This window comes from Dendroctonus ponderosae, unplaced genomic scaffold (assembly GCF_020466585.1).
Source record: "Dendroctonus ponderosae isolate FM_Combo_2020 unplaced genomic scaffold, Dpon_F_20191213v2 Dpon_F_20191213_219, whole genome shotgun sequence".
Classification (NCBI taxonomy): Eukaryota; Metazoa; Arthropoda; class Insecta; order Coleoptera; family Curculionidae; genus Dendroctonus; species Dendroctonus ponderosae.
Genome location: NW_026018374.1, coordinates 16,005 through 31,928, shown reverse-complemented (window position 1 = coordinate 31,928; position 15,924 = coordinate 16,005). Strand labels below are relative to the sequence as shown.

The 15,924-nt window shown below is 34.2% G+C and overlaps 1 protein-coding gene and 1 non-coding gene across 2 annotated transcripts; one reads left to right on the top strand and one right to left on the bottom strand.

The window, feature by feature from the left end:
* Positions 1–1,992: 1,992 nt before the first annotated feature.
* On the top strand, positions 1,993–13,781 carry LOC125503657 (advillin-like; the record flags this gene model as incomplete). The annotated part of the gene is given in 13 exon segments (XM_048664389.1): positions 1,993–2,088; positions 4,385–4,498; positions 4,830–5,029; positions 5,084–5,297; positions 5,351–5,626; positions 7,677–7,899; positions 7,962–8,209; positions 8,285–8,465; positions 9,689–9,925; positions 9,992–10,120; positions 10,180–10,442; positions 13,254–13,448; positions 13,579–13,781. Coding segments are annotated over 13 exon segments (2,490 nt in total), but the record flags the coding sequence as incomplete, so codon positions are not given.
* Positions 13,782–14,540: 759 nt separating this feature from the next.
* On the bottom strand, positions 14,541–14,719 carry LOC125503659. Its single transcript, XR_007281010.1, has one exon. It is a non-coding gene; the product is annotated as a U2 spliceosomal RNA (small nuclear RNA).
* Between the last annotated feature and the right edge of the window lie 1,205 nt (positions 14,720–15,924).

Here is a 15,924-nt window from a genome sequence, read left to right as displayed (position 1 = left end):
AGGGACGCAAAAACAAAGACTCCTCTTTTCAGAAATTGGGGTCCCCAGATGATATAAACATCATTGGAAATATTGTGAACGTTAAAGAAGAATTTATAAATATTAATCTGCAGCGGAAAGTGTGGGCATAAAAACATATGAGGGTAAAACCAAGTGCATGGCCACATCAAGAACGGACCGAAGGGATCGAATAGGGCAAAATGTGACGGTGGACCAATACAACTTCGAAAGAGTCCATGAATTTAAATATCTGGCTGCCACTACCACGTCAGACAATAACATGACCAAGGAAATTAACCTCAGAATACAAAGTGCCGATAGCTGCTATTTTGCATTACGGAAAGTAATAAAATCCAAAAATGTATCTCAGACTATTAAAATAAGATTATACCATTCCATTGTAAGACCGATTATGACGTACGCCTGAGAGACTTGGACATGACGAAACAGAACGAGAACAGACCGAGGATTGCAGAGAGGAAAATCCTACGGAGTATATACGGACCCACAAGGGGTGAAACCACACAACAATGTCGTAATAAGAAAAACAAGGATCTATAACAACTATATGATCAACCGGACATTGTGAAAATAATTAAAGCGGAAAGATTCAGTTGAGCCATGTCAAAAGACAGCAAAACGGAAGAGTTGTCAAATTAGTATGGAAGCAGGCCCCGACGGGTAGAAGACCATTAGGACGACCACCACTATGGTGGAGAGACAACTTAACATCAGCAGCAAGCAGAAAAGCTAATGATGAACAAGGCCCTGCGGAGGGAAATTGTTGAGTCAGCCAAGACGCATCCTGGGTTGTGAGAGCTACAGAAAGAGAGCGAACTGGTGGAGAAGAGCGGTTAATCGATATGCATATTTATTCTAGCAACCTATGTGCGAAAATGAATACAATATAAACGACAATTCAATTATTATAATTGGAAATAGCTTCCATGCGGAGCTCATTGAGCTTTAAGCGGGCTGACTCTCAATATTGAGCTTAAATTATGAACGTTATTTTTAAAGAAACACGGATTGGAAATCAGATGATCTAGACCGAGTTTCAAATTGAATACATGTAGTATAAAAATATTAAAATGAAAGTCGATGAACTAGTTGATCAGGATCTCTAATCATATTATAAAATTCCTGAAATTTTTACAATGTTACGCTTAAACGTGAAGTGTATGAAAACGGTCATATATCAAAAAGCTCTTAGCGTTGTAATCTTGAGCATGCACGGTCGGCATGGCATGTTTTATTACACATTTTAGGTTTCGCAGTTTTGCGGTTTATTTCAAGAATGCACAATCTGCAATAATGGCATCTAATGGCAAACAAAAATCTTTAATTCTGAATAAAATTTGCTAATATCTCAAGAAGAAGTTAATTTTACAGCTTTGGTTTTATAAAAGTATAACTAGAAAGGAAAACAATTAAACCAGAAAGAAATCGGTACCTATACTTATAGAAAGCGCTACAATAATAACAATAGTCGATTAAAATATTGTTATACTATTAATTCATTCCCACATGATGGAACAGACGTACGGATCAATTTTTAATCAAGTGTTAGTGAAAAGATCAGCTATGGTCTAGTATGGAACAATTAATAAATTACAATTAGACTACAATTATAGATAGATCGTATTTATAGAAATATGTTAATACCTAATATTATGAATTTATATTGATTGGTCTCCTTTCATAACCATACAAGACTTTGAACTTCCAATATAAAACCATCTTAAAACCAATATCCGCAATAGACCCCCGAAATTTCAGCTGATATTTAAATAAACTAGCTTTCATATCCTATGAGCAGCAGTATATGTATAGAATATCCAATAATGAAAGTACAAATGAAAGAAAAAAACTCGTTTGATTAAATTTAATATAAATTAGAAATAAAATAATGCACACCCAATACTATTCTCTAATGGAACTTCGTTTGCAACTGACGCTTGAATAGTCACAATATATTAAATTTGGTTTCAGGATGACGGAATCACTGGCGACTCTCAAGGAAATATTGATGTTGCTTTTAAGAAGATTAACAAAAATTTTGCCGACTTTCTTATTTGGAGGGTAGAAGTAAGTATAGTGACTATCATTGATTGATTAAGAATTATATCCTAGTAGAATTGATATTCAAATGTAGTTTATATCATTAATTTATTTTTAACCCCCGATTCAGTAAAGCCCATATATTCCAACAATGTTGTTTTGATTCGTGTATATCTTATGTTCAACTCCGCGTGTCCAATCTTAATTTTCGCTAATCAAAAGCATAGTTAAGACATTAAGAAAATAAAATAATAATGACGTAAGAGTTTGTTTGCTTGTTAAAAAAATTTGCCGTTGCATTTCTCAAAATTTAATGGCAAAAGAATCATGTTTCCTTGAGACTACGAAAGATGTTAAGAGTTCCTTAAGATTATCATTAAGTAACTTTTTGCACTGACGCTACTCAGATATTTCAATCGGTATAATATGATATATAAATTATTCAAATGTTTATTTAGTTTCCAAACCAAATGAACATTGAAATGAAAGTCGTGGCGCATCGACTATCGACCAATTTAGTCCAAATCGGTCACAATAATTCAAAGGAATCAGAGCATAAAAATAACATTACTTTCAGAAAAACGGAAAACTGTAAATGTACTCTCTGTACATTTACAGTATCAGTATTTATACACAGTGTATAAACGTTTGTACTTTTTATTTGATGTAAGTTATCCAAACCATATTTATTAAACTTTTTTAACGCTCGAAATATATGAAAGTTTTTTTGAAGTTTGTGTGATCTATGTGAAATTGTAAAAGTAAAACTGGATGTAAAAATGACGAATGCGAAAAGTATGATGTATATCTGTAAATATTTGTTTAGTCTTGATTAATCGAAATTTAGTATCAATAAGAAATTTTGTGTGAATTTTTTACGAAAATGTTGTTTWTAAAGCGGGAATTGTCTTAGCCATTTTCAAAATTATCTGAATGTAGCATAAATGACTTAAGAAAGAACTAWGTGTTTTATTTGGAAAAATAACTTTCGTTTTATCTTTCGTTTAGTWACAAGGTAGTCAATTACTGATTTGAAATTTTGGGAAGGTTTCGTCCAGGTGTATTTGTGTATTTTCCTGTGCTTTATAGCTTCCCAGTTGSTAATAAATTTTCTAAATTTTTTGTTGATCAAAATGGACACTTCAGTTTGTGCATSTTTTCSTTRGYAACTCCACTATAAAAATGRTCSTAMTGTCCKARGATTTCWGAYCTKTTCMWTGGTWCTGATYCTMSTGYGAGGTACTAYYTGCRATGTAMTKTTTCGACTTATTCCTTGCACGTTCCATGTACCAAAAATCATTGATTGTTTTTTTTTTTGTTGCTTGAGTCTTCTTGGGTTTTTCTTTCCATTCCGAGGCATTTCATTGGATTTTTTAGCACTGTTTTTGCCGAGTACCAGAGAGTTAGTAGCATGTCCCAGCCCCAACCTGGAGAACCAGGACATTTTTGATCGGGGTTTTCTTCCCCTAGCCTTTGATGATTCCAACATCGTAACTACAAGTTACCTCTGGTCGTTTCTTTTCTAATTTATTTTATCGTCTTCCAACTTTCGGTACTTCTTCGACCTCCTAAATAAGAGTCTATTTTCTGCCACTTTTGGATTCGTGCTACATTTTCCTTATCACTAATCATTCTTCTTACCATCGGTTGTGCGCACTTGAAATTTTATCTGGCATTCTCGGTTTTTTGAGATAAGTAAATGTAATACAGTTTTCTCTTTTCCTCTATTTCTTTCTCAATCTTAGGACAGAGTTTATCTAAAGATCTAGTAACAATTGAAAATAAAAATTTGTCGGTTTTAATCGAGCCATGCAAATGTGATTTAGAAGGCACATACATGTTGATCAGCTAAATTCTTAACAAGTTCCAAAAAATTTCTAAAATTGAATATAATATACGTTGTACCACACACATTTGCAAAAAAATAAGCTGCATCAATTTTCAACTTTTTTATTACAACAAAAGTGTTGTTACCAACGTATTAAAATGCTCCATTAACTTAAACAACAACGTTAAAACCAATCTTGATGGATGCGATAGAGTTGCGAACGTCTATACATATTCATGAAATGTATATGGAATATTTGTAGAATTTTGTACATGGGAAATCTAGTGTAGGCATTCAGAAATATTGCTGCATTTTTAATTCCAATCAGACAAATTGTGTAGAATTTGTAAATGCAAGATTTAGTTTTGTACGCTGTACAACCAGGATAAAATATATCCTTTGATTAAATTGGAGCTTGAGTATGAAAATCACATTGATCGTGGGATAAATCAATGGATATTAATTTTAACACTAGGAATTTCTCATGTTTTGCAGAACATGAACGTTCTTGCCCTTACAAAAGATCAATATGGTACGTTTTACGATACCGAGTCCTACATTATTTATGCAGCATCGCAATATGGACAGTCATCTGGAATTGACTCTGTAGTAAGTATTAAGAATACAAAGTGAACACATATTTCTTCAATCTGAAGTATAGACATGAGAATATAAATACCAACATTTAGTACTGCATCAGAAACTAAATTTAAATGTACTTATTGCGCTTCCAAACTTTAAAAATTAAAAGCAAACAATAATTTTATGAAATCATTTGTAAGGTTAGCAAGTAAAACCATTGATTGAAAGAAAAAACAGAACTTTAAAACTGAAATTTTCCTCCTAAATCTAATAGGCGCATGTAAATACGCGATCTTGCTGATGATCTTTGCTCCATAAATCACCATTATAAATTAAATGCATGGATATTATTTTATAGACTAGAGACATTAAAGGCAAAGAAATCGAGTACCATATACACTTCTGGCTTGGGCAAAATACTACCCCTGAAAAATCCGGAGTAGCAGCTTATAAAACTGTCGAATTAGATAGCATGTTGAATTGCTCCACAACTCAACACCGAGAAACTCAAGAAAATGAAAGCGACAGATTTTTAAGCTACTTTAAAACTGGTTATAGGTAACAAGAAATAAGCTTTGATTAATCAAATATTTACATTAGTGACCTGTTTAGAATTTTGAAGCCCGCAATCATCCAAAATGGGAACAAGCAACTGCCAAAATTGTACAGAGTGAAAGGGAAGTGTACTCCTGCCCTTATTGAAATGAACAGTGTGTCTTGGGAAAACTTTAGAAGTTCGGATGTTTTCATCATAAAAGCTCCGCAAACAGTTTTCGTCTGGGTTGGTAGAGCAGCTAATGTGGAAGAGAAACGTCATGCCACTATAGTATGTACCAATGATTTGAAAATACAAGAGTCACTAAATTATTATTAATTCAGATATCTCAAGAAATGAAAGACCAATACAAGATTTCAAACGTGGTTTTTGTCGATGATGGTTACGAGAAAACAATCGATTCGGACATTCAGAAACAATTCAGCAAGTATTTGCCATTAGAAAAACGAGTTGTTCTGCCAGATAATGGGAATGAAAATGGAGAAGCTGGAAACCCAAAGTACAATTTGCGATTGTACAAATGTTCCGAAAACAATGGAAAATATAGAGTGGCTGAAGTTAGAAGCGGACCTTTAAATTGTACGGATTTAAATTCAGATGTAGGTATAACTTTTTATATATACAAGGTGATATACAGTCGATGGCGTATGAGACGTTTAAGGAGAACTCGATGAAGACCGAATAGACCTCCGGATATGATCTATCGGGGTCTAAAATATTTTCAGCGACGCCAGGTTGCCGCTTATATCGAAAAGTACATACAACTTTGTATATTAATGAACGCTTGGATTGGCTTTACACATCTGATTGATGAAAATGAATTAACATTAAATTTGTTAATTCATTTTGGTTGTAATAAAACATTTGGTATGGTTTTAATCAAACCATACCCCCAAGGAATCTTGTATTTCAACGCGATTTAGACATCTGGAAATTGAAAATTTTGGCATTTGGATGGGAATACCTTAGGCTTGAGCCTCCGTTTGTTCCAAATTATACAAGATGTCTTGAAAATACTGATATTTTGGCCAGAGATCTAAACTGCTCCAATTACATTTTTCCAAATAGAACACCCTGTATATTGGTCCAAATACGGAAAGACCATTAAATTTCTTATGCAACGATATTTACGTTTCTATACCTAAAGTATCAAATTTCCGAAATAAATGGATTTTTGCAAATATTCGATTATTTCGACGTATTTGACAAAATAGTCCCATGAAATTTCATAATAGTTGAAGATTTCGCGATTCTTCAAACTGCGCTTTTTATACAGTTTAGATTTGATTATTAGCAAAATGGAGAGAGACAATTATTCAAAGTTTTAATGAAACTATTTATTTTTCAAGCGCAATGTAATTAAATTGTTGCAAGAACAGGAAGAAAATTCAACGAAATGTATCCTAATTTAAAGCAAATGAATGCAAATAAGTGTGCGTGAATATAAAATAATTTAATTATTTACGACATAAAACGGGATTGAAACAAAGTAAGCGAACGCATAACTGACGATTCCAAAAATATGCCTAATAAACTGTAACTGAACATTTACAATACATGTTCTAAATTACGCCCAGTACTTGCCAAGCTCTTCAAAATTCGTACATTTACAGAGAAGTTTGTGGCCGTCTGTAACTCATCAACATCCAGTTCTCCAATGCATTCGACGGCGCAATTCCACTATGCTGTTGAACGGGGCCTTCTAAACATTTTCTTTTAATTTATCCCACAAGAAAAAAATCAGTGGAGCCAGATCGGGAGATCTCGCAGGCCAGTCCCATTGGTCCAAAGCGTCTAAACCAGCGGACATGAAACAATTCGAAGAGCTCCCTGGTTACTTCCTGATCGCAATGAGCCAGTGCTTTATCCAATTGGAACCAACATGTGCGAAACTCTTCTAGTTTGGCATTTTCTGAATTCAGGATTCTTTGAATGGCACTCTAGACTAGTCCAAATAATTTGCGGCACTTCGAATCGAAGCTTCAGGATATGCATGGAAGTATGCTAAAACATTTACAATGTTGTCTTCATCAGAAATTACAGGTTTTGGTAACTTCGGTTCAGCTTTCAGTTTGGTGCCATAGTTGACAAAATTCTTCCGTGTTTAATTGCTTTAAATTAGGAAACAATTGGTTGAAAGTTCTGCATGTCATTGCAATAGTTTGGTTACGGTCACATTGTCCGTAAGGAATAAACAGTTTCATTAAAACTTCGTTAAACTAATTGTTGCTCTCCATTTTGTTAATAATTGAATCTAAACTGCATAAAAAGTGCATAGGAGCTGACAACAAGTTTGAAGAATCGCAAAATCTTTAACTATTATGACATTTCATAGCGATTTTTACAAATACGTTGAAACAGTAAAATTTGTACTTGTAAAATATTTTATATATTAATAAAAGTAGAGAATATCCGATTACTTTGTTGTACAAATTTGCAGATAGATCGTGCATCGGATTCTCCTTAAGCGTCTAATACGCCATAGACCGTGAATCGCTCTGCATATATGTAATTAAATCATTTTTCAACTAATAATTTTTTTACATGAAACCAAATCGCGCATGAGCAAATACTTGTTATAGTAAAAAGTTGGCGTAATAATTACTAAAAGTAGTACTAGAAACATTTAAAAAACAGCATTTTTTGCAGGATGTATACATTGTCGATCAAGAAATAAATGGTATATGGGTGTGGGTGGGAAAACGTGTTAACGAAAAAGAAAAAAATGAAGCTCTTAGAAACGCTCGAGGTTTTGTGAAGAAGAAAAAATATCCGGGAAACACCAAAGTGACGAGAGTGGTAGATGGTTTGGAACCCATCGAATTCAAAGTCTTATTTAAGCTATGGAAAACCGAGCTACCGAAAGGCAAAGGTTTGTATAAGTATTACCGGAGCATAAACCATCATAATTTAAAAATTGATTTAATATTTCAGTTGCCAAAACGCCCCTGTTGATATCAAAGTTTGACCCGATTATTATGGAAGATCGACCCAGTCTGGCTGCAGAAACTCAACTTATTGACGATGGATCGGGAGGAATGACCTTATGGCGAATAAAAAATACGAGAATAGTTGAAGTGCCCAAGGAAAGACATGGATGTTTTTTCTCAGGCGATTGTTACATTACTTTATACAGTTATCACACCTCCAATGAAGAGAAGCATTTATTATACTGTTGGATTGTATGTAGATTATGCACTTTGCATTTGAAAACCTCATTCATTAAAACCTAATCCATTAAAATATACATATTTCAGGGATCATACGCCTCCCAAGAGGAAATTAATATTACAACATCAAAACTGACAGAAATCGATGATGAACTCGGTCAGTTGGGTTTTCAATGCAGAATAATTCAAGGACGAGAAACTGCCCACTTTTTACAACTATTCAAAGGAAAATTGACCATATTTAAAGGAAAAGGCGTAGATTTTGACGGTAATTATGCGAAACACTACGGGTAGCTGTACAATTTTCTCATAATTATCAAGTTTTTACTTATAATGCAGAAAATAAAGATTTGCTGTTATGAAGCAAACTTTTTAACTCAGTTAAGGGTCAGTTGATCTGAATGAACCAATCATGCGAGATACGTTTTTTTTTTAATTTGTTGTGATTTTAATTGTAATTGTAAATCGCGTTGTAATTTTATAGAAATAGTCTTCATCAATAAACTACAAACTACAAGGTAAATTTGCAAAATCAATATTTTAAGACCTTTTTCGTAGTTTCGTTGTAATTCATTGGAAAAAAATTATTTTTATGTGAAATGTTGTAGATAAAGTCTTGTAAGACGGTTATTTTTGGAAAATAAAATTTTGATAGTATTTTTACTATTTATAGCGAACCAAAACGGCATCACGCATTTTACTTTACTTATTTATTGAAGGGAGCAAATCCAGTTTTGAAGATTCAAAATTCGATAGTTATTTTAACTGTAATTACAATAATTACAAGTGTTATTTTTCTATCGCACAACTTGACTCCTGATTAGAAGAACTTTTTATAAAAGAGTTCCTCTTATCTCTTATCGTACTCTTATCGAAATCCATATTTGAAAATTTTCCTTGAGCATCTAGAAGCGTTTGAGAATTTTTCATATTCCGCTCTCTTGTCACTGTGCATAAACTCTCGCTAAGTTTGAAGGAATTTGTTTTTGTGCCTAATTCTTGTACTTACACAAACAGTCGCGCGATTGAAGTTGTTTGAAGACGGTTTTGTGGCAATGGAAAGTACTTGGTATTTTTCACAAAGGGTCCGAATTGACAAAAAATATATATTTGCTCCGGATTTTTTATTATTAATACTTGAAAAATTATTCCCAAAATTTTGCAGATTTTCTGAACCGGAGTTTTCAGTACCAAACAGTGTTAATTGAATGTTGCGGCCGTTGTACTTTAAGAAATACGCTCTGTTTTGCCTGTCTTGCAAGTCTGAAAATGTTCAAACTTGCAAGTTTTCCTGAAAATAACATGATTATAACATTTTATGCACTCAACCAAAAACGAAATGGAAGCACTGCTGAGGGCTTTCATTGTCTGGCTCCCGAAATATATTTGTTTCGTATGCGTCTTGTTTCTTCTATTTGGTTCACCATCACTTAAACATTTCCATCAGTTTTATACAAACATAAATTCACTCATATTCAACTATTATTCAAGATTCTGGAATGAACTTGAAAAATCCCAATCAGTACCTTTTACAAGTATTTGGATCTACAACATACAGTGCAAAGGCAGAGCAAGTTGATTCTGCAGTATCTTCCTTGAATTCAAATTCCTGCTTCGTATTCAGACGAGGAAAGAAATATTACGTTTGGTGTGGAAACTACTCAACCGGTGATCAAAGGGAAATGGCCAAAGGTTTTGCTGGAAAAGACTTTGAACTGTTGCTTGAAGGTATTTTTTTGTTTATTATATTCACTGAATTATCTTTATTTTCAACAGATTATGTTTGCATTTTAGGCAAAGAAAAGAGCGATTTCTTTACATTTTTGGGGGGTCCTGGAAGTTACCAATCACAAATGGTGCGTAACGATTTCGACATCAGACCACCTCGATTATTTTTTTGCAATTCATCTAAGAAGTTTAGTGGTAATACAACGACCAAAATCAATATCGTGGTAGCCGACATTTCATTTTCTTAATTTTAGTGACGGAAATTTTATTTTTCCAACAAAAAGACTTATTGCCGGAGAATGTGATGTTATTAGATACCAGCTATGCCCTTTACATATGGATAGGCAAACTAAGTACTAGAGAAGACCAAAGACTAAGCATACAAACAGCCTTGCAATATTTACAAAATGATCCTTCCGACCGGGACATGAATATGACAATTATTCATATCAAGCAAGGGAAAGAAACGCCCACATTTATCGGATTTTTTCCCGCCTGGGATAGGAAGCTGTGGAAGGTGATTAACCAATCCATAAAACTCGTATTCCATAAATGAATTGAAACTTATTTTAAATGCATTTCTATATGTATGTGACTACTTGAACATTTTTTAATGGTTTTTTTAACTTTAAACTCATTTAAACAAATTATGCAAGTTTCAGTTAAAATATGTTAATTACTCGAGTTTGCAAACCTGATTTTGCACACACAAGATTTTTTTTATTATTATCTCATTAAGATTTTAAAAAAGTAAGCTCATTTCAATCAAGGGCTCCAGGGTGGGGGGTCATGGGTGTTATTTCTACTACTCGAAAGCTGGATCAGCTGCTCATCAATGTATGATATTTAAATTTCGCTTTTTGGTGTAGTTATGTATGAATAGAATTTTCAATTCTTTATCCAACGATGCCGAAACGCATTCTGTGGCTCAAATGGTTCTTGAGAACTTTCGAAAAACCAGCATCATGTTTGAGTCGATTTTGCAACTCAAAAAAAAAACACGCAAATCTGAAACTTCTTGAAATAAACACTTTTCTGAAAAAACTTCCAACATTTCCTTATTGATGGATCACTTTGTAAAAAGGCCATTTAGTTCTCTGTGTAATGATGTAAAAATCAGCGTCCTTTCTCATTTTGCTTCCGACAAATGAGCAAAAACGTAACGGAAAACATGAAATTTTGACATAATCTTGCACCTGAATGTCTGATATTCAAATTCGACTTCCTGGGACTAAACTACTTCAATTTCCGCCAGGAAATCAAGAAGATATATTTATTTGTTCTATTTTTTGTTTTTATATTTATTTGTTCTGTTTATTGAATAATCCAATAAACTGACCATTCTAAACAGATTCTAAAAAGAAATTAAAACCATTCTCAAAAGAAAGTATGAAATAAAATTTAGTACTAAAATGTGATTGATGCGCATTCATCAGTAATGCAAGAAATAATGTAAAATAGTTTACTAATCATTTCTCAATTAAACAAATTGTTATTTTGAATTTTCGAAATGAAAATAGAAAATTTTGAATGCAATGAATTAAGCAGCATTCCACGCGAAAACTGAAAAATATTTCAAACTGTTAACGGAACTGGAAATCAAAGCTACAAAGACGTTTCGACAATGTTTAAAAGTATGTCCTACGGAAAATTCAACTATAGAAAAATTTTCCAATTTGTAAAATCAGCAATGGAGTTACAGAATAGCAGGGTTGTTCTTTAAATTGGTTTTAAAGCAGTTAAAACCAACAAAACCAAACAAAAGGTTTTGTAGCTTGATTCTTATGATAATCATGTATTCTGTTCAAATATTTACATCATTCCAATCTTGTTTCACCAACTTGTTATAAAAATCTTAATGCATCTAATGCAATATACCCGATTGCACAGCTACCCAAATTTGAAGCGACGCATGATACGCACATTATTTATTAATTACTTTAACAAAGTCATCAGCTAATGGACTTGAAAGCGATTCAAAATCCTCGTTTAGTTTAATGAAAAAACAATAATGTAGCAATGTAATGTATAGCTTTTAAAATTGTATTGCTATGCGTTCCAGAATAAGAGAAATTGTTACTATATTTAATAACCTTTCTTATAGGTTGAAGCGTAGTAATAGATGATATAGATTGTGGTTTTTTAGTGCGATAGAGTGCATTATTTCCGATGATGTCTTCGACTTTCGAAAAATAGTTTCATATAAAACTTGTTGACGCACAAGGTGCACACATTTTAAAAATATCTTATATGATACAGAGTGTCTCAAAAAAGCGAGGCAAGATCAACGTGTATTTTTTTAAATAGAACTACCCATTTCTTATTAGCTGATGGAATGTAGCTTGAAGCGCTGCATATGCACCGTAAATTGTTTTTTCTTAATTGCCACGTTGGCAGATTATCGCCATTTTAGTAAAATTTTGCTTAAAACTATGGTATCTAAAAATTCATTGTAGAAGAACTTTTGTTTTTCAAATGGAAGTACTTGTATATTAATACATCATTAGATAGACAATGTACAAAGTTACAAATTTGTATTTACACTTTAAGCTGTGAAATCAACCGTTTTCAAATTATAAATTATTTTATTTAAAAATTTCAAAAAGTTGTTACATTTTGTAAGGTGACTATGGAATTCATTAAATTAGCTCGCTTTTCTGAGACACTCTGTACCATACAGGACATTTTTTAAATGTGGGCACTTTGTGCTTCAACAACTTTTATATGAAACTATTTTTCGAAAGTTCAACACCGTCGGAAATAATGGACTCTATCGCACAAAAAAAAACACCGTGTATGTATGCCATTAATAATCACAGTTCGTTTATTGGATGTGGAAACAGTTGAGTTTTTCTGGAATGTTTGGCTACCAGAAGTATCAGATCTGTAGATAATATTTGTCTTTGTCTATGGCCTAAGGAGTAGAATGATGCTAAGAGAAAATTTCATTTGATTGAACAAACTTCAACTTTCTTACACTAAGCTCAGTAATGAATCACTCAATTTATGCATTTTATGACGAATGGAAAGAAGTACATTTTGCCATTTTTCGGAGAGCTTCCACCATTATCAAGATGCGTTACCGGACGCAGCCACAGCACTGGTAGAGCACAAAATTCTCTACTGCCAATAAACCTGAAAACGAAATAAGCACCTTCTTTCCTCAATTCTTCGTATATCCCATATGTTTTAAAGCATTAAAATAGATCGAACAATATATAAGAAGACATAAGAACAGCATTGATATAATCCGTTTCTATAATATATATATTATCATGCAATATGACCAATAATTAATAAAATAAATAATTAAATGATTCAATTGCAGTACTACAGAACGTTTTCCAAGATTCGGCAAGAAATCGAATTAAAAAATACGGACCAAAAGCCACAGAACGGGCACCAAAGCCGCAACAATACATCCGACAATGGTGATTTTGATCACTATGAAAAGTATCCAATCAATATTTTAAAGGAACCAAATGATCGATTACCGGCTAGTATTGACTCCCTTAACAAAGAGGTAACATTAATTTAAATCCTACAAACGTTAATATTTCAAATATTTTCCAATTGTTTTGATACTAAAGATCACTAGATAATAAAATACAATTTAATTTCACAATGAAATGTTATAAAACATTTTATTTTAGTTGCATCTAACACATGACGACTTTGTTTCGCTTTTTAACATGACATACGTTGAATTCGAAAAATTACCAAGATGGAAAAAACAGGAAATGAAGAAAAAAGTGGGTTTGTTCTAAAAATATTCTGACAAATCTCTTTTTAATGTATGTTTAAATAAATGTTGTATTATTTCGTGTAGCAAGAAAATAGCAACATACTGTTGCTATTTTCACTCAATTATTTCCAAAAATAAATTATTTTTGCAAATAAGTGTTTAAGTTTTATTTATTTTACATAGAAACTTTTTTGCTCAATGGGGAGCATGCCAAACTTTCAGAAATTTTGCATTGTTTCATTTTCCGCCCTGTAGGAACTTTATCTGAAGTACTGAATCTTTGCCCACGGATTGAGAGGAAAATTAGTATGTCTTCAAAAAAAAATATGTGCTTAAGACCACACGATAGAAGTGAAAACTTCAACAAGCAGGGCAAGGCTGTAATAATTAATAGTATGAAATAAATATATTTTTTTCTAAATATTTTCACCAAGTAAAATAACATTTACAATATCGTGGGCTTCAAGCTAAAAGTGCCCAAGTCCAAAATTGCCGTGTTTGTGTTTGGTTGGTTTAAAAAATTACTTATTTTTTTTAGGTTAAAATTAAAAGACCAAATTTTAAAGCATAAAATACAAAAATATTTTCGGTAATTCTTATATAATTTTCGGGTCGGTTTAAAACTGCATTTAGCAAAAAAATAATTTTAGACATGGTCAGCTTTAAGCCCACGATATAATGCAGTTATAATTGAATATAAATTACTATGACAAGAAGGATATAATAAATTACTATGGTACACTTTGCTCTAACTCATCGTAATTCGTATCATATTCTAAAATTGAAACAATGGGTTTGTGATAACTGAGATATGCTATGAACACTTTTGATTGAAATCAATTTTTATAGATACCTAACAAAAACTCCGTCAATTGTTGTACCATATTTTCCTGGCGGTACTGCAATACCAGGCCAACCCGCGACAAAGGTGGAGCAATCCCCTAACTTTCGTCAATTTCCAAAAATTAGATTAATATACTAGCCCCGCATGCGGGGCGTTTCAGATATAAAGCCGATAGGAACAGATTAAATTTTTATTCAGCGAATATTTACAATTATGTATGTGACTGAGCAGAGATAAATAGGAGTGTTCCGTGATGGGACAGCTCCTGTGAACTTATTTGTTACATTGAATAATTTGATGGCGAGGTCAGCTACCCAGGCGGTTCACCTTCATATTGCTTCCAGCTGTGATCTGCTCTATGTAGATGTCGCGGCTTCATCGTATGGCATCGGACCACATCAGGCGTCGCATAGCGTGGCAGTAGTGGCGGCCTATTCCCAAGTGGGCGAAGACGCGCTCATTGGTCCCAGCCTCCAAGTGTCCCGACAATGAAGGCGTTTGTAAACACGCTGTATCCCGGTTGTTGAAAGTGGTTAGTGGCGATGTCGATTATGGTTGCCAACTTGGTCTTCTCATTGATGATGACCAGGTCAGGCCGGACGTTGTCACCCAGGTCTGGGATGGTTGTGCAACACGGATTGTTGTATCTGGTGGCGGCCTAAATGCCTTTATAATCCGGTTTAGAATGGCGTTGTGGCGATGCCTGATGGCAGTGAGGTGTGGGTTGGAGTGGTTAACTACGTGTGGCAGGGTTTCCTTGGCGTGGCAACAGCGGCGACACTTCTGATCGGTTGTCCCAAATCGGCGGGCTCCGTTGAGTGGGGTGCAGTTAAGGCGGGCAATGGGGGAAATAAGGCAAGGTTATAAATCTCCATTCGTCAAAACGGGTGAAGTCGCCGGTCCTCATAAAATTGTTTGGAGGAGTGGTGGTAGTGGTGACTTCGAACACCTTGCCTTGATCGGTTTTGCTGGTATGCCGGCTTCCGCTTCCTTTGTGGGCAGGGTGGCACCGTCAAGTTGGAGCTGGAGCTGGTTGGATGCGTCCATCGCCCAGCCAATACTGATCTTGCTCCTCAGGCGGTGGGTGGCAGACCGCAGGCGGGTCCAGGTGTTGGTGATGCTGGTAGATTCGTTGGCAAATTTGTCCACCATGCTGCCATTAAGGTAGGCTGCCACGTCGCATGGCTGCAGGTCCCTTCGCAGTCTTCTCCTTACCACGGCTTTGAGCGTTGAGTTGGCCAGAGGCTGGAGAGTCGGAGATCGTAAGATGAGGAGGAGAAGATGACAAGATCAAAAGCTTTTTGACGCTGCGAGAAGATGGGAAATCAAAGCACCAGAGAGAAGGAAGTCATATTATATATGCGAACTGCAAGTATTGATCCGACGGCAAAACTGGCCCAGGCGTTATCA